Raw genomic sequence first — 17,680 nt, forward strand, 5'->3', positions numbered from 1 at the left:
GCGGCCTTTGCGGGGCAAGATGGCGGCGCCCAGGCGGTCTTGGAGCAAGTAGGTGGCTCGGCTGGAGGAACAGACGTCAGGGGACCCCGGCGGAGGGCTCTGTGCAGAGTGTCCAGTTCCTTTGTCGGAGCCTGCCCGAGTGTCTGTGGTCGGCACAGGAGCGGCCGCGGACTCTTCGGTGCGGAGCTCTCGGGCATGGTCCCCCATCCACCAGCAACAAAAGCAGAGACTAGGTGATTTCTCTGTAGGCGTGGGTGGTCCAGGGGCGCCTGGGGGCAGTTGTGGGGCCCGACTGTGTACAAGTCTTGTGATTCTTTGGGGAAATTTTTTCCGAAGTATTTTATTCTTTTTGATGCTATTGTAAGTGGAATTTTTTTCTTAATTTCATTTTGTGATTGTTCTTTGCTAGTATATAGCAATGCAAATGAGTTTTATATATTGATCTTTTACAGCCCAAGATTTTTAATAATTTCAATATCTCTAGGCCAGGCATGTTCTCTCCAGTTTGATTATCTGCCTGGGTCCTGGTAGCATTTTCCTTAGTTCCACTAGGGTTGTTCCTGAGAGTTTTTATCGTCCACCAATTGTAAACAATCTAAGTTGGCAGTAAATATTGTTGCTAAGCTGATGACATCACGGAAGGCTAAATAGGGAGGAAATGGCGATAAGGTATGAATGAGGAGAAATGAGTTGACATGAACCCAAGAAAAAAAAAGAGCCTTCTCTGATGCACAATAAGGAGAATAGGGGTTCAATTGCAGAGGGCCCATTATCTTTCTTCCTTTTAGGGGTGAATGAGAGGGAATCCCCACAGTGAAGCAGTGGAGATTCACACTGGGGAGGCAGCAGGAGTGTCAAGATGCTGTCAAGACCAAAGCCAGGGGAGTCTGAGCTGGACCTGCTGCGTTTCCAGAATCAGTTTCTTGCAGCTGGTGCAGCCCCAGCTGTACAATTGGTGAAGAAAGGAAGTAGGCGAGATGGCGACACTAACCCAAACCAAACTCCGCTGCAGGATCATCGGGATGTAGTGATGCTGGACAGTGAGTGGCTGTGGGTGTGAGGCTGGGAGGCAGAAGGGGTACAGCCTCAGGGCCCCCTCCCGCTTCCTGATGTGGCTGGATTCTGCCCTATCATTATTTCAGACTCTGCATGGCCTCTCTTGCTGCAGCCCTATTTTTACATATGAAGAAACTGAGGCTTAGTGAGGTTAAATATCTTGCTCAAAGGGACACAGCTTGAGCCAGGGCCGCTTGGCAGCTGTCTTTCTTTCTTTGTTTTCCCTCTAGCTGGCAGTGTCTTCCTCGGAAGGTATGAGCCATCCTCACATCTGGGTTTTTTTCTTTCTCAGATCTCCCAGATTTGCCCCCAGCTTTGGTTCCTGCTCCCCCGAAGAGAGCCAGGCCCAGCCCTGGTTGTCCCTTGCCTGAACATGAGGACCCTGAAGAGAGGCTGAACAGGCATGATCAGCACATCACTGCTGTCTTGACTAAGATTATTGTGCGTCTCACCCTGGCTGAGTGGGACAACGTATCCTAGAGCAACAAAGATATTGGGTGGAGGTGGTGAGCTTTATGAGTAGAGGGTGATTCAGAAAGGTGAGACTTCTATGCCCTGTGCAGTCAGGTTGGAGGCTGGTTTAGAATCACCGGGCCCTGAGAAGCAAGGTGGGTTCATGACTCCCTAGAGTGAGGTTCTAGTCATACAGAACTGGGGTTGGTGGGATAGGGTCCAGCCTAGGAACATCTCTGTATCTTCACTACTTTGTGCTGTGTTGCTGCAGGAACGGGATACAAGTTCAGCGGCTGTGAATCTGCCTCTGCCCAGTGGCGTTGCTTTTCCTCCCGTATTCCATCGCTCACAGGGGAGACAGGTAGGCAGGGGTAACCTTAGGTGATGCCTAGGGGACAGCCTCATTGTGAATCTTCCCCAGGTTGATAATCTTAATGATGAGTACTTCTGTTGTTAAAGCAGTGTCACACTAAGTACTTCATAGGTATTATTTCATTTAATCCTCATAACAAGTGTGTAAGGTGGGTATCCTTATCTCCGTTTTTCAGATAAGGTAACAGAGACCTCCAAAAAATAAATAACTTGTCTAACACCACACATGTAATTGATAGAAGAGCTGGAAATCCAACCAAGTCTGTTAGACTTCAGGATCTGTGCTTCTAAAGAGCCTTGCTTTTTCTGAGGACTAGGGTTGTAACCCTGGGATACTGAATAAGTCTCTCTTATCATTTTGTTCCAGTGACCTTGGTATAAAGAGATTAAGATGAGAATAGGATAATGAGCATCAGTCACCTGGGTTTTCTCTTTGTCGTATAGGGGAAGGCAGCAACGTCTGGTAAGAGAAGCATCTTTGCCCAGGAGATTGCAGCAAGGAGAGTATCTGAAGCCAGAGTCCCAGCAGTTAGAGAAGTTGTGTCCATCCTGGACCCACCAGAGGGTGAGCTGGGGTTGAAGAGGCCGGGGCTCGGACTTTTGGTAAGACACAATCGTAGAGTCACTTTGGATATGTCTTCCTGCCTCAAATATGAAGTGCATTTGAACCATCTAAAAAGAAAGGTGTCCCATATCCCCACTTAGAGTATTGCATATGGGTGGCTTGGGTCCACATCCGGGTCTTAGGTACAGAGAGCGGGCAGGCCATTTCTTGACCCTAGGGGAAAGGAAGGGGGTAGAAGTGTCTGGCAGAGACTACAATAAAGATGTAGGCCAAGATTCCTTTAATGATACAAATTACTAGTGGAAGAACTGAGAGCAGGCCCCTAGAGGCAGGTGGCTTTCTAGACATTCCAGAGAAGAGTCAGAAAGTAGGATGTTTCTGAGGGAAACCTCATATAAGTCCATGGGGAGGATGAGTGGAGAGATCACCAACCCAACCCCAGGGTGTCTGGAGTCCTATGCCAGACCCATGGGGGTCTCTACTCTGTGCCTGGGAAAACTCTGGGCCTCCATCTGTCTCCAGGACTAATGGGGTTAGAGAAAGGGCCAGAAGGCCCAGTTGGGGTGAGGCGGTGAAACTGATCATACACTTCTTCCAGGTGCTGTGACCTCTGAGGCACTCACACCTAGGGAGCAGGGCAACCAGCTTCCCTGTGGCAGCTCCAGCTTCCAGGGACCCCATCTGGTCACAGGGAAGGGGCTCAGGGGCCAGGAGGCTGAGCAGGAAGCCCAGACCATCCATGAAGAGAATGTAGCGAGACTGCAAGCCATGGCTCCCGAGGAGATCCTGCAGGAGCAGCAGCGGTTGCTGGCTCAGCTTGGTACGGGCACCTGGCTTTCCTGCCCAGACTGGGCTAGGAAGGGACTGCTACTTATGGAGGCAGGCTTACTGTGAGTGCCAGGCACTGTGCTGAGTACTTTAAAGATTTTATTTTTCCTTTTTCTCCCCAAATCCCCCCAGTATATAGTTGTATATATTATTTAGTTGTGAGTCCTTCTAGTTGTGGCATGTGGGACGCCGCCTCAGCATGGCCTGATGACTGACACCATATCCACGCCCAGGATCCAAACTGGTGAAACCCTGGGCCGCCGAAGTGGAGGGCGCAAACTTAATCACATGGGCACGGGGCCGGCCCCATGTGCTGACTACTTTAATGCATTATTTCATTCTGTCCTCAAACAGTTCCTGTGAGGTAGGTGGTACTAACCTCATTTACTTAAGAAAAGAAATGAGGCTTACAACTTTAAGAAATCCTCCCCCATGTCACACAGCTGGAAAGGAACACAGATGAGGTATAAACCCAGGTGCATCTGGTGTCACAGGTCCTGCTCTTAACCACTGTGCAGTGTATACTATACTACACTAGTGTGAGACACTATATTGTAGCTGTACTCCAGCACAGCTACAGTAGGTTCTGTTATATGATGCTATACTGTACCACGCCTCCCTCCTTGTTTCTCTTCACCCAAACGATAGCACCAACTCAGTCTTGTTCCAAACCGTATGTGGAGCAGAGTATATCTTAGGTTTTTAGTGAATATTTGTGCATAAATAAATTATCTGAAAGTGAGAGAAATTATTCTCTTTGGCTGTAGTCAACATTCCTTCATTTATTCCACAGCCACTTATTTGGGCCTCTGACCTGGAGCCAAACACAGAAGTGGGCAGAGGGACCTGGGCCAGGGAACTGTGAAGAGTGGAGGGAAAGGTGGGCACGCAGGTCTCAGTGACAGGTATGGGTCACTGGGGCCCCAAGAGAGCCCAGGGGGCTCAGATCAGGGCCGGAAAGTGGCTTGTCTTGGCCTTGGCACCTATAGGCAGGCAGTATTCAGCAGGTCTCAGGTCTATAGGAGGCTGGGGAGGATCTGCCCCCACCCACTCTCCCCGCCACCCTCTCCTCCAGATCCCAGCCTGGTTGCCTTCTTGAGATCTCGCAGCCGCACCCACAAGCAAGCAGGAGGGAAGGCTGCGGAGGAGCAGAGGCCAGGAGGCCCCTCTGTTGAGGTCACTGGAGAGGAGCCCGTTGTGCCAGCTCCTGCTACTGAGCCCAGGCGGGAAGATGAGCTGGAGCCAGGAGCCCCAGGTGTGGAGGAGGGGGAATAAAAGTAGAGGAAAGTATCCCGTCTCCTAGGCCTGGCAGAAAGGAAAAGGGAGAGTCTTCTCTGTCCTCTGACATCTAACGTTAATCCTCATTATTGCCTTGAAATCAATCTTCATTTGCTAATGCATATATTCTTCCTGCACATGCTTCCTGTTTTCTTGTCCTGTGACTGCTCTTTCTCTCTCCTCGCTGGTAAGAGGCAGCAGGGTGTGGTGGCTGAATGGCCCCCTCCTCTGGCAGACCGTCTGCCCCCTGCCTTTGTGGTAGCTGCCCCAGCTCTGGCTCCATCCATCCCACAGCTCTTTCTGCCTCTGCTCTCAGTATTGGGGGAAGATGGCAGGGCCAGGGCGATGGGAAAGGAAGAGTCTGACGCAGGTCTTACAAAGCAGAGAGGCCAATGGGAGCACTCATTTCCTAGGAAGTGGATTATTTTATTAGTGATTAACAAAAGAAGAAATTAAATTACGAGAGCCAGGAACCTTCTGCCCCTGGATGAGCTCCGGGCCTTCTGAGCAGGTTGAGTGGGGGTTGGGGTGAGGAAGGAGGAGGATGCTGTGGGTGTGTGTCTGTATCTTGCCCTACTAAAGCGGTGTAGCTCCCCCCTCATTGGACCCACTCTCCTCCTCCTTTAGAAGGTTGGTGCTAGAGAGAGGAGAATTATGTTTTCCCTGGTGTATGTGGTCCTCCCATCCCCCTCTCTTCTCTTCCTTACCTCCTTCTCTTCCTCTTTCCCCTCCCAACAAATCCTTGGGGTCAACAGGGGAGGGGGCTAGAGCCCAGGACTGGGTATGTTCTGCCATATCTGAGACATTTGTCCTGTTCCCGGGAGTTCCAGCCCCTGGGCTATGCCATTAGCCATAGCTGAGGGCAGAGACTGCTCAGACCCTAGGGCAGAGATGGATGCGGCAGCTACTGGGTGATGGCTGGGACACCAGAGGATCAGTGAGCTGAGCCCCTTAGGGAATACTGCTCTGCTTCCGTCTCCCCAGCTCTGGCACTGCCCATGACCCCCCACAAAGAATGGCTGCACATGGACACTGTTGAGCTGGAGAAGCTCCATTGGACCCAGGACCTGCCCCCACTCCGGCGGCAGCAGACACAGGAGGTGAGGAGGGCCAACTGGCCTATGAGGGGTGGGTGGGGTAGAAGTGGGGCTGTGGCTCTTTTACCAGAACTTCTCTTCCCCCGAGCTTGAGAAACATCTCTGCTTTGTGCTCACTCTCCTCTCCCTGCCTCACCCCCAAGGCCAGAGGAGCCCCATTTCCAGTCAGAGGTAGAGTTAGGAGCTGTGTCCTGAGAGTCCTGGGATTAAAGGTGAGGAGTGGGTGTGGGGAAGTTGCTGCTGCCCTCAGCGCATGGTCCTCTTTCTCTCTTCATTAGAGGATGCAGGCCCGATTCAGTCTTCAGGGAGAGCTACTGGCCCCTGATGTGGACCTGCCCACCCATCTGGGCCTGCACCACCATGGAGAGGAGGCGGAGGTGAGGCATGGGACCCAGGGAGGACTGGGCAGCGCTCCTTGCTTTTCAGCCACGTGGAAAAGGACCTCTCCTCAGTTGCCTAGGACTCCTACGTGCTCTATTCCAGTTCATGGCCTTGCTGTCCATTCAGGTTCTTAGGCTCGAAGAAATCTTCTCGTTCCCTCACATTCCAGTCAGTTGCCAGAACTTGCTAATTTGCTGTCTGTCACCTCCCCATGATGCTTCCTAGATAACAGCCTTGCTCCCTCTTGTCTGCTCAAACTTCCACTCTCTGCCTTGCCATTCTGTCCCTCATGGGGCTGCCATACTGATTTCCTCTGGCCTGGCTCAGGCCATTCCTTGCCTTAGAAAGTTTCCTGGTTTCCCTCTGCACACAGAATACAGTCTTGGCTCCTCAACCCAGCAAGACAAGCCTTCCCCAGTCTGTCCCTGCTGACCCTACAGCTCGGCCTCCCTCACTCCTGCTGCCTTCCCGCCATATACACCCTGTGCTCAAGGACCTCCAAGGCTCGGTTCCTGAAGCCCATTCTGGGGAATGCCTTTACTATTCCATGCTGGGCCCTCCAAGCTCTGCCCACCCACTGAGACTAGATCACGTTTCCAGGTCCCCCTTCTTTCTCTCCTGTTCTCTGGTTGCAAGTTAAACACCGATTACTACCTTCCTCCCAATCTGCCGTACGCTATGGTTGCTGGTATGCAAGTCCTATCTTCTGTACCAGTTGAAGGATCCATGGAGAGCAGAAGCAAGTGATAGTACTCTTTGTCTTCCCCTTGACACCTAACTCGGTTCCTGGCATATGTGGATTGTTGCATATTTGTGGGAGGGTGCTGCCCTGTGTCTTGGCTCCTTCTGACTTCTTGTCCCTGCCTCAGAGAGCAGGGTACTCCCTCCAGGAGCTGTTCCATCTGACGCGTAGCCAGGTGTCCCAGCAGAGAGTACTAGCACTGCATGTGTTGGCCCAGGTCATCAGCAGGGTGAGTGGACTGCTGGCCTGGTCCTGCCCCCTGACCCCTCACCCCCCAACCTTACCTCTTTCCACCTCCTGCCCTTTTCACTCTGGCTCACTAGCCCATACACCATGGGTCTGTGAGTCAGCCTGGGAACGGGGCAAGCCCAGGGTCAGAGGTGGGCAAGTAAATGGTTAGGACAAAGACTATAACTTCAGCATCTTCAACAAGGTTTTATCCTCCTGTCCCTAAGGCCCAGGCTGGTGAGTTTGGGGACCAGCTAGTGGGCAGTGTCTTGCACCTCCTTTTGGATGCTGGTTTCCTCTTCCTGCTGCGCTTCTCCCTGGATGACAGAGTGGATGGGGTCATCGCAGCTGCTGTCCGGGCTCTTCGGGCTCTGCTGGTAGCTCCTGGAGATGAGGTACAACAGGGATGGGAACGGGGCTTTGAGGCATCAGGGTCCCTACTCCTCCTGCCAGGCTTGCCCTCATTGCTGAGGCTTTGCCAGGCAGAGCAGGGATTGGGTAATCTCTATCCAGCATCACCTTCCTAAAGGCCCCAAAGCCCAGGAGCCTTACCTCTCTGTCCTTGGTGGATAGCTTCTGCCCTCTCCTCCTGGACCCATTTCCTGGCCTGACCCTTTCGTCCACTTCCCACCCTCACTCTCTTTCCTCTGGCAGGAGCTTCTTGACAGCACCTTCTCCTGGTACCACGGAGCTTTGGTGTTCCCTCTGATGCCCAGCCAGGAGGACAAGGAGGATGAGGATGAGGATGAAGAGCCCCCAGCAGAAAAAGCAAAAAGGAAGAATCCTGAGGAAGGAAACCGGCCTCCATCTGACCTGGCCCGACATGATGTCATCAAGGTAAAGGTGCTGGGCCAGCTTCCCGTGTCTCATGACCTTGAGGACAAGCACATGTTGCGCAAGAGGGGTCATCAAGGCCTGGGGCCCAGCTGCATTTGGCATTGGGTTTATCCCTCTTATCCTCAGGGCCTTCTGGCTACCAACCTGCTGCCTCGGCTGCGCTATGTGCTGGAGGTGACCTGCCCAGGACCTTCTGTGGTCCTTGACATCCTGGCTGTGCTCATCCGCCTGGCCCGGCATTCCCTGGAGTCAGCCACAAGGGTGAGAAAGAGAAGGAGGCAGGGAGTGGGCAAAGAGCATAGCTGGGCCTGGTCTTGACCCTCAGCCTCCCTACCTCCCCTCGCCTCCTCTCCCCCACAGGTCCTGGAGTGCCCTCGGCTGATAGAGACCGTGGTTCGAGAGTTCCTGCCCACCAGCTGGTCCCCAGTGGGGGTGGGGCCTACCCCTAGTCTGCACAAAGTACCCTGTGCTACTGCCATGAAACTACTTCGTGTCTTGGCCTCGGCTGGTAGGAATATTGCTGCCCGGCTGGTGAGCAGGACACAGGGCAGGGATGGGGGGCTCAAGACAGGGCTGGGTTGGGGCTAAGCATGGCTCCTGGACACTAGATGGTCTGTTCATGCCAGCTTCCTCTTCATATCTGTCCCAATTGCTTAGAATTGGCACAGAAACCACCAGGCAGGAGCTGGTCACCTGGAGCCTAGTGTATCCTGTAGGCCTGCTCTGCTCTCATATGAAGGGGGGGTTCCCTGTTCCCTGGACCCAGACAAGAAGAGCCACATGCAGATAGGCACCCATCACCTGTAGCCAAGTAGCCCTAAAAAAGGTGCTCAGCAAACGCTTGCTGAAAGAAGGGGAGGACAGAGGGAGGAAAGGAAGGAAGGAGGAAGTGGGAAGGGGGAAGGGGGAAGGGATGGATGAGGTAGTTTCACCCTTGCCCAGATCTATGACCCTGCAGCACCAGAGGGGCCTGGAACAGGGCTGAGTTGAGCCAATCTCTGTAGTGAGAGAACCTGAGGCCTGAAACTTGGGACCCCCCAGCTGACCTTGATCCCCAGACTCTCTGCCCACCCCCAGTTAAACAGCTTTGATCTCCGGAGCCACCTGCGCCGCTTTATAGCTGAGCCACCCCAGGAACTGGCCTTGCCCCCGGAGGAAGCTGAGATGCTGAGCATGGAGGCCTTCCGTCTGTGGGCCGTGGCCGCCTCCTATGGCCAGGGCAGTGATCTTTATCGGTGAGGAGAGGGGGGGTGGGTAGGCTCCTTCGCAGACCCCTGCAGTTCTGCCTTCACACCTAACCTGATGACTCAGCCTTGCTCGAGGTTTCAAGCTTGAATGGAGGCTGAGAATAAGGAAGAGGGGATTCTGGGAGGAATGAAGAGGGCTTGGTAGTCCGGACCAGCCTGGGGAAAGAGGAACAAAGCGGGGTTAACCATGTTCTGTGCACAGCAGCATTGGTATCTCAGTGAAATTAGATTTAAATTCCCTCTTGGAGGGAAGCCTTGAAGGGCTACCTTCTTCCCTTCAGCCCCCAGCCTTCCTTCCCTCTTGAAGCTTCCAAGAGTACCCAGCGCTTGGCTCTCCCTCCTGCTCCTCCTCAACCAGCTGCAGATCCCTGGGCGGGGCCTTGCCTTGTATCGTACATCTCTATCTCCCTTCATCACTGAAGGCGGTAATTGTTCTCCCCCAGGGAGCTTTACCCAGTGCTCATGCAGGCCCTGCAGGCTGTGCCCAAGGAGCTCAACGTCCACTCCCCTCGGCCCCTGTCCATGCAGCGGATAGCCTCCTTGCTCAGTCTCCTCACCCAGCTGACCCTGGCAGCCAGCAGCACTGCCCCTGAGCCCAGCAGGTAGGTTACAGCCCTGAGCTGCCGGCAGGGACATCCTACTGGGAGCTCTGGGACAGGCAGGAGTGCTCCTCCACAGGGGGAGGGTCACTAGAACTTAAAGCAGAGTTGAGGCAGCCAGATCTCACTGCAGCCCCTTTTGGCACTTCTGTAGTGACCCTGCTGAGGCCAGTCTGTCGGCCACCCCTTCCTTGATCACTTGGACAGAGGTGTCTGGGCTCCAGCTTCTGGTGGAGCCATGTCTAAGACAGACCTTGAAGTTGCTTCCCAGACCTGAGATGTGGAGTGCCCTGGGCCTGGTGCCCACAGCCTGCCTGCTCTTCCTGGATGCCTACTACCAGGCCTGGAGCCAGCAGGTGAGTACTGCCTGTCTGCCTCCCACCATGCCCTGGGTGCCCTGCCTCCATCTTACCCCTCTACCCTCCTCCCTCTGTGTCCCCCTCTCCACTCCTGCCTCCTCATTCCCACCGTTTCCTATTCTTCACCTTTCCTCCTCTTTTCACCTCCATATCCAGTGGAGCTTGCAAGGAGTTTATGTTGGTGGGGACCAGAGAACCCAAGCAGCAGATCAGCCTCCCTGGAGCCTTTATGCTCTCTCAGGACCCCTAGACAGTGGGTGCCAGAACAACCTCAGGCTCTTCTCTCCCTCCAGAAGGGTCAGAAGGCAGAAACCTCCAAACACTGGCTCTCTCGGGCTCTTAGAATCCTGGGCTTGGCCTGGATCTAGGAGAATGGGTATCTTGGGCCATCAGCTCAGTGAGCTCCTCGGTCCTCCAGCCAAGCTTGTGCCCAGGAGATTGGCTTCAGGACATGGAGCGCCTGTCAGAGGAGCTGCTGCTGCCCTTGCTGAACCAGCCCACTCTGGGCAGCCTGTGGGATTCCCTTGGGTATGTACTGTGTGTGTGGTTTGGGGCGGGGGGTCATGGTGGAGGGCCTTGGTGAGGAGATGGTGTCTCTCCTTGTGGAATTCCTGGGGCTCGCTCCCTAAGCCATCCCAAGTGGAACCCTTCAGCCTGAGGGAAACTTAGCAGGCCGCAGTTATGTCAGGCTCTCAGGAATGTGGGCACTGGATTGCACAGCCAAGCGCCTGCTAGCCTTGGTCGCAGACGAAGCAGCTGTTTGCCAGCCCGGCACACATCAGGCCAGAGCTCCTCTCAGCTTCTCTGTTCTGCCTTCAGGCGCTGCTCCCTTCTCTGCAACCCGCTGTCCTGTGCTCCGACCCCTGAAACTCTCTCCAGCCTCGTGTCACTGGGCTGCACGGGAGGCCGCCCCGCTCTCAGTCTGGCTGGCTCAGCCTCCCCCTTCCCGTTCCTCACAGCCCTCCTCTCTCTTTTCAACACCCTGGCCCGGATCCACAAGGGGCTATGTGGCCAGGTGAGTCTTGGGCTCCTGGTTAGGGGCCAGGCAGGGGGCCAAGATGGCAGGAGTCAGAAGGAAGGGGCAGGGGGCGCCCCTTGGGGAAGGGAGGCCTTTTCTGCCAGTACCCACTTCTCTGAGTTTGTCTGGGGAGGAGGCAGCCACCTGGGGAGCCCCAGAAGGAATCAAAGTCACCTTTAGATCTAACAAGCTACCTTTTCCTCAGCTGGCTGCCATATTGGCTGCCCCAGGACTCCAGAATTACTTCCTCCAATGCGCGGCTCCTGTGGCCGCTCCACACCTCACACCCTTCTCTGCGTGGGCCCTGCGCCATGAGTGCCACCTGCAGTACCTGGCACTCACCCTGGCCCAGAGAGCGGTGGGTGCCCCTGTCTGTCGATGTTGCCCCTTCCCCCCGCTCCATTATCCCCATCCTGCTTCTCTGAAGCCTGTGCTGCTTCTGGCAGACCACGCAGCCCCTGCTTTCCTCCAGACATGCCCAGGATTGGTGCCCTTCAGCATAGATCCCTTTGCCTATCTCTTCTTCCTTGCTGCTCTTTGCTTTGTCCTCTCTTCCCCTCACCCACCGCCATCCCCCGGTTGTTCTGTCCACAGGCAACACTCCAGCCAATGGCGGCCACAAATGCCACCCTCCATCATGGCATGGCCTTGGCCCTGCTGAGCCGGCTGCTGCCCGGAAGCGAGCACCTCGCCCATGAACTACTGCTGAGCTGTGTATTCCGGCTGGAGTTCCTCCCGTAGGTCCAGGGTTGGTGGCATCAATTCAGCCCTTTGAGGGGCTGCTGTGGTTGTTGACAGAGCAGCCCTGAATCTTGACCCGGGAGACCTGGGTTTCATTCTCTGTCTTCCATGGGTTACACTTAACCTGTCAGAGCCTCCATTTCCTCATCAGTGAAGCGAGGAAGAGGATAACCATACCGGAGAGTATCAGGGGACTTCAGTGTGACTGTATGGCTAAAAATGGTGTATAAACTAGCTGACCGTTACTCAGTGCTTACTCTTTGGTAGTCCCTTAAGTATTTGTCTGTATTTTAAGTATTTTACCTGTACCATGAGAGGGATATTATTATCATCCCCATTTTACTATGAGGAAACTGAGGCACAGAGAAGTTCTCTAAACTTGCACCTAGGCAGCTGGCTTTACTGTCCATCCTCTTAAGTGCTGTACACACTGCATGGAAGGTTATTAGGGGAACAGGGAGGAGTGGGATTGGACCTGGGAAGCTCTGGAGAGCACGCATGGCCTTCTGGGTACTGTGGTTCCAGCCCTCATTTTTGGCTTTTGGATTCTGTTACAGGGAAGGAGCATCAGGGGGTCCTGAGGCAGCTGACTTCTCTGACCGGCTGTCCTTACGGAGTGGCAGGGACCCTGGGTGTGAACGAGGGGCTCAGCTAGCTCAGGCCTGCCAGGACCTCTCCAGCATTCGCAGCTGCTACCTGACCCACTGCTCACCGGCCCGAGCGAGCCTGCTAGCCTCCCAGGCCGTGTACCGAGGGGAGCTACAGCGAATCCCAGCCCTGCTGCTCCCTGTGCCTAAGGAGCCACTGCTGCCCACTGACTGGCCTTTCCTGCCTTTGATTCACCTCTACCACCGGGCCTCAGACACCCCCTCGGGGCTCCCTCCTGCTGACACTGTGGGCACAGCCATGCGGGCCTTGCAGTGGGTGCTAGTCCTAGAGAGCTGGCGCCCCCAGGCCCTCTGGGCTGTACCTCCTGCTGCCCGCCTGGCACGGCTCATGTGCGTGTTCCTGGTGGACAGTGAACTGTTCCGGGAGACCCCAGTACAACGTTTGGTGGCAGCCCTGCTGGCCCAGCTCTGCCAACCTGAAGTCCTGCCAACCCTCAACTTGGATTGCCCACTTCCGGGGCTGGCATCTTTCCCTGACCTCTATGCCAATTTCCTGGAGCATTTTGAGGCTGTCTCTTTTGGGGACCACCTCTTTGGGGCTCTGGTCCTCCTTCCCCTGCAGCGTCGGTTCAGCGTCACCTTGCGCCTCGCCCTCTTTGGGGAGCATGTGGGAGCCTTGCGAGCTCTGGGCCTGCCTCTGACCCAGGTACTTTCTCAGTGCAGCAGAGCCCACCATGGGCATCGTCCTGGGCCTTGGGGGCAGTCCCGAGCAGTAGGCAGCTTTGGTGGGCCTCAGTTCCTTCTCTTACCTATGGGGGCCTTTGAGGAGATTAAGAGAATCCATGAAAAGGGTTTAACATAGTATCTGGCATGTAGTAGGTGTTTGTTATTATTAACAAGGCACAGCTCCTTGCTCACGAGCTGCTATAGTCTAGAAAAGATGTACTAAAAAACCAACGTTGTTCTAAATTGTTCGAATTCTAGGTGTTGAGTCAGGATTCAGAAAAGGCAAAGATCAAAGTGGGCTTCCCATAAGGAGAAGGCCTTGTGGCAGTAGGGGTTGATCTGGGCGTTGAAGGTTGGGTAGATTTGGATTGTTGAGGAGGCAGGGTAGGATGTACCTAGTGGAATAGCATAAGCTGAAGCAGGAAGGAGTATGACACGGTGGGAGGCGGGAGGAGTCTAGAACAGATTTCAGTTTGGGAAGATGTTGGAAACAAGGCTAATGAAGTCTGAGAGGGCCTCATATATCAGGCTAAGGAGTTAAATTTATAAGCTGTAAAGAATTACTGTTTTTTTAGATTTGTTTTTTAATTTTCATTATAGCTTATTTTGGTAAACTTATAAGTATTTTAATATATAAATACATTTAATATCTGTATATAAAATATACGTATATATTTTATATAAAAAACTAAAAAGAAAAAATATTTTTAAGAATTAAAAAAAAAGAACATTATAGTCATCCATAATCCCACTACCCAGTGGTAACCATTTTGATTTTGATTTATCTTTTTTTTTTTTTAAAGATTTTATTTTTTCCTTTTTCTCCCCAAAGCCCCCCGGTACATAGTTGTGTATTCTTCGTTGTGGGTTCTTCTAGTTGTGGCATGTGGGACGCTGCCTCAGCGTGGTCTGATGAGCAGTGCCATGTCCGTGCCCAGGATTCGAACCAACGAAACACTGGGCCGCCTGCAGCGGAGTGCACGAACTTAACCACTCGGCCACGGGGCCAGCTCCTTGATTTATCTTTTTTATGTGCATATATATTTTTATAAAATTAGAATCATTGCATGATGTTTTCTTCATTTAACATGTAATAAGCATTCCCTACATCACTAAATATTCTAATAAATCAACATTTTTTATTATTACATAATCCATTGTGTAGGTATGCCCCAATTTATTTTATCAGAACCCCTTGGTGGGCAGGAAAGTTGTTTCCAATTTTTGCTATTTTAAGTGACTATGATAAACACCACACCATTGAACATAAACTTTAGCTCTATTTCTCTCATAATCATTTCTGCATGGGATTAAGAATAATTTTTTAGAAAGAGAATTACTGGTCCAAAGAACATGAACTTTTGAAAGGTTTGACAATATAATCAAGCAGTTAAACGTGACATTTTGAGTTTTAATTTTACGTAGATTAAACAGATGTGGTAGGCAGTAAAAATTCGCAGCTTCTTCTCAGTTTCCCAGTGTCCCCTGCTTTCCAGCTCTTTAGTCTTTCACGTTGATCCTTGTGGCAGAGAGGGACACATGTCTGTGCAGGACCTGATCTCTGCCCTCGTGACTAGGTTCTTGTGACCATCAGCCACCCACCCTGCATTCAGGTGATACACATTCCCACCTTCACCCAACGTGTCTCATTTCCCCTGTCACAGTTGCCTGTGTCCCTGGAGTGCTACACAGGGCCTCCTGAAGACAACCTGGCTCTCCTTCAGCTCTACTTCCGGGCCCTGGTTACTGGTGCACTCCGTCCTTGCTGGTGCCCCGTGCTCTATGCTGTGGCTGTGGCCCACGTCAACAGCTTCATCTTCTCCCAGGACCCAAAGAGCTCAGTAAGTTACCTCCCCATCTCCAGAAGGAGGAAGGGAGCCTGCCGTGAGCTGCCTCTGGGGAGGAGGTGAGGGCTGGGCAAGGCCGGTGATGGGTACCAGCCTTTGGCCCAGTGCCACCTATCCCTGTTCTGCCTCTAGGACGATGTCAAGGCTGCCCGCAGGAGCATGCTGCAGAAAACTTGGCTGCTGGCAGATGAGGTACGTGGGGCACATCCTGGGGGGTGGGAGAGTAGAGGGTCTTGGGGGACAGAGATCTCAACAGGATCTCACTACCCACTTCATGAAGTTTCCTCCCTCTTTGCAGAGTCTCCGGCAGCACCTCCTGCACTATCAGCTTCCCAACTCTGCCCTCCCAGAGGGCTTTGAGCTATATCCCCAGTTGCCCCCTCTGCGTCAGCAGTACCTCCAGAGACTGACCTCAGGGATGCTCCAAAATGGGGGCTCAGAGACCTAGCATAGCTGCTGCAGATGAAGAGATGGATACGTTCTCCTGGGCTTCACCAGCAGATGCCTGGCCAGACAGAAGGACTTTGTGTCCTACGGGTGGGCAGGAGACAGGAGCAGAAGGCTTGCCTTCCGGGGAGTGGCTGTTTGAGCTTTTCTGGAGCAGGGTGAGCCCCACCCTTCTGTCCTGAGATCTGGAGCTCAGGATCTGGGGCTTCTGAGGGTCTGTGCTGGGAGTGAAGGGTGACTTAGCTACTTACCCCGTCTTGGGGATGAGACAAACTAAGTCCACCCTTCCTCCCTCTCCCCCTCCCCCGCCCCAGGCCAGGATATGTGAATGCTATAGCTATGCATTGAAATAAAAAAAATTTTTATCTCTTGGGAATCTGATTTGAACTGATTTCAGGTGTGTTGATTCAGGATCGGTATCAAGGGATGGGGGAGAAGTTGGACTACTGTGAGAGAGATGGGGGAGGAATCATGAGTGGGAGGTGAGAATTGAATCCACACTGGGACAACAAAAATGTGAGTCCCAGTTCTGGAGTGGAGCCAGCCCAGGGCAGTGCTCTTGAGAATAGGGTGCCTTCTCGAAGGGCTCTCAGCAGTCCCCTTGGGGTATAGGTGTCCTTAATGAGGTCAGCATCTTGTCTTCTTGTGGTCCCCTATTTCTATCAACTGCCATCCTGGGACATGAAGAAGCCAAAAATGAGACTGGTGCAGTGGCTGTCTGTCTTAATCTGTTTAGGCTGCTGTAAGAGTGCCATAGACTGGGTGGCTTATAAACAACAGAAATTTATTTCTCACAGTTCTGGAGGCTGGGAAGTCCAAGATCGGGGTGCTGGCAGGTTTGGTGTCTGGTAAGGGCCAACTTCCTGGTTCACAGAAAGCCCTCACATGGCAGAAGGGACATGGGAGCTCTCTGGGAGCCTCTGTTTATAAGGGCACTAATCCCGTTCCACCCATAAGAGTGGAACCCTCATGACCTAAATCACCTCCCCATCTCCAAATACCCTCACCTTGAGGATTAGGTTTCACCATATGAATTTGGGGGCACACAAACATTCGGTCTATAGCACTGTCCTACAACACCCCTTCCATTGTGGACTTTATTTGTGGTTAAGCATGAGCTGGGGAGGACTGGGTCAAAGCATAAACTCTGGTTCGTCACTTCATCTCTTTTTTTTTTTCTGAGGAAGATTCGCCCTGAGCTAACATCTGTTGCTAATCTTCCTCTTTTTTTTCTTGAGGAAGAGTCACCCTGAGCTGTGCCAACCTTCCTCTGTTTTGTATGTGGGTCGCTGCCCCAGCATGGCTGACAAGTTGTATAGGTCCACACCTGGGATCTGAATCCATGAACCTGGGCTGCTGAAGTGGAGCATGCTGAACTTAACCACTATGCCACAGGGCCAGCCTCATCATCTCTTTCTTTTGGTAGAGTTTCCAGGTTGTTCTTTTGTCTGAATTCTAACACTTAAGCTTTCTTACAGCTTCATTTTCTGTGTGGAATTACTTATCATCATGTTTATGGATATCAGGCTGAGTGTAGAGTGTCCTGTAGATAGAACTCACGTCCCATAAATGGAGCTGCTGAACACAGAATTATACAATAGGTTTTATTAAGCAACTACTGTATCTGCAAACAGCAATAGTTCTCAAACTTAACATGTGACAAAAATCACCTGGAGAGTGTGTTGAAACAGATTACTGGGCCCTACTACCAGTGTTTCTAATTCAATAGGCCTAGAGTGAAACCCAAGAATTTGCATTTCCAACAAGTTCCCAGGTGATACTGCTGTCCAGGACCAATCACACTTTGGCTTACAGGGGCCCTGCTAAGTAAATTCTATGACCTCATAATGGGACATCTACAGAGTTAAATAGGGCATGGGGACGAGAGTTTTTACAAAATCACTGTTGTGTCTACACCTAGCCCTTACACTCAGAGACTTTACCAAGTAGCTAACTACTATAACTTCTTTTCTGCAGTGTTTTACAGTAAACGCAGGCCTCAGTCCTCAAAATTAGTATTTAGAGCACAAGAATGAGGACCCAAGACACACAACCACCCGAAGGCTAGTGGCCCTCACAGTTGTGGGGTGCCTTGTGGGCTACAGAGCAGTTTCTTTTTGTAGAATATTTCAGGTGGTGGGGACGCTGTCTCCAAGCAGTGGTGACCTGTGCGCCATCACCTGTTGGCTAGGGACACTGGTACCAGCAATCGGAGCTGCTGACACCAGGCCCAGGCCTTCACCTGCCTTTC

The 17,680-nt window shown here is 52.6% G+C and overlaps 1 protein-coding gene across 1 annotated transcript; it reads left to right on the top strand.

Moving 5' to 3' along the window:
- Positions 1–15,805, top strand: RPAP1 (RNA polymerase II associated protein 1). Its single transcript, XM_014857345.3, has 25 exons — positions 1–233; positions 789–1,040; positions 1,349–1,497; positions 1,781–1,870; positions 2,326–2,446; positions 3,045–3,266; positions 4,350–4,529; positions 5,537–5,652; positions 5,928–6,026; positions 6,900–7,001; positions 7,228–7,395; positions 7,655–7,837; positions 7,964–8,098; positions 8,198–8,368; positions 8,915–9,072; positions 9,528–9,686; positions 9,838–10,039; positions 10,461–10,570; positions 10,862–11,057; positions 11,266–11,418; positions 11,655–11,797; positions 12,359–13,115; positions 14,800–14,976; positions 15,115–15,174; positions 15,281–15,805. Exons 2-25 carry the CDS (start codon positions 860–862, stop codon positions 15,428–15,430), a joined length of 4,182 nt encoding a protein of 1,393 aa, XP_014712831.3. The 5' UTR covers positions 1–233; positions 789–859; the 3' UTR covers positions 15,431–15,805.
- The last annotated feature ends 1,875 nt before the right edge of the window (positions 15,806–17,680 follow it).

Source organism: Equus asinus, chromosome 2 (assembly GCF_041296235.1).
Source record: "Equus asinus isolate D_3611 breed Donkey chromosome 2, EquAss-T2T_v2, whole genome shotgun sequence".
Lineage (NCBI taxonomy): Eukaryota > Metazoa > Chordata > Mammalia > Perissodactyla > Equidae > Equus > Equus asinus.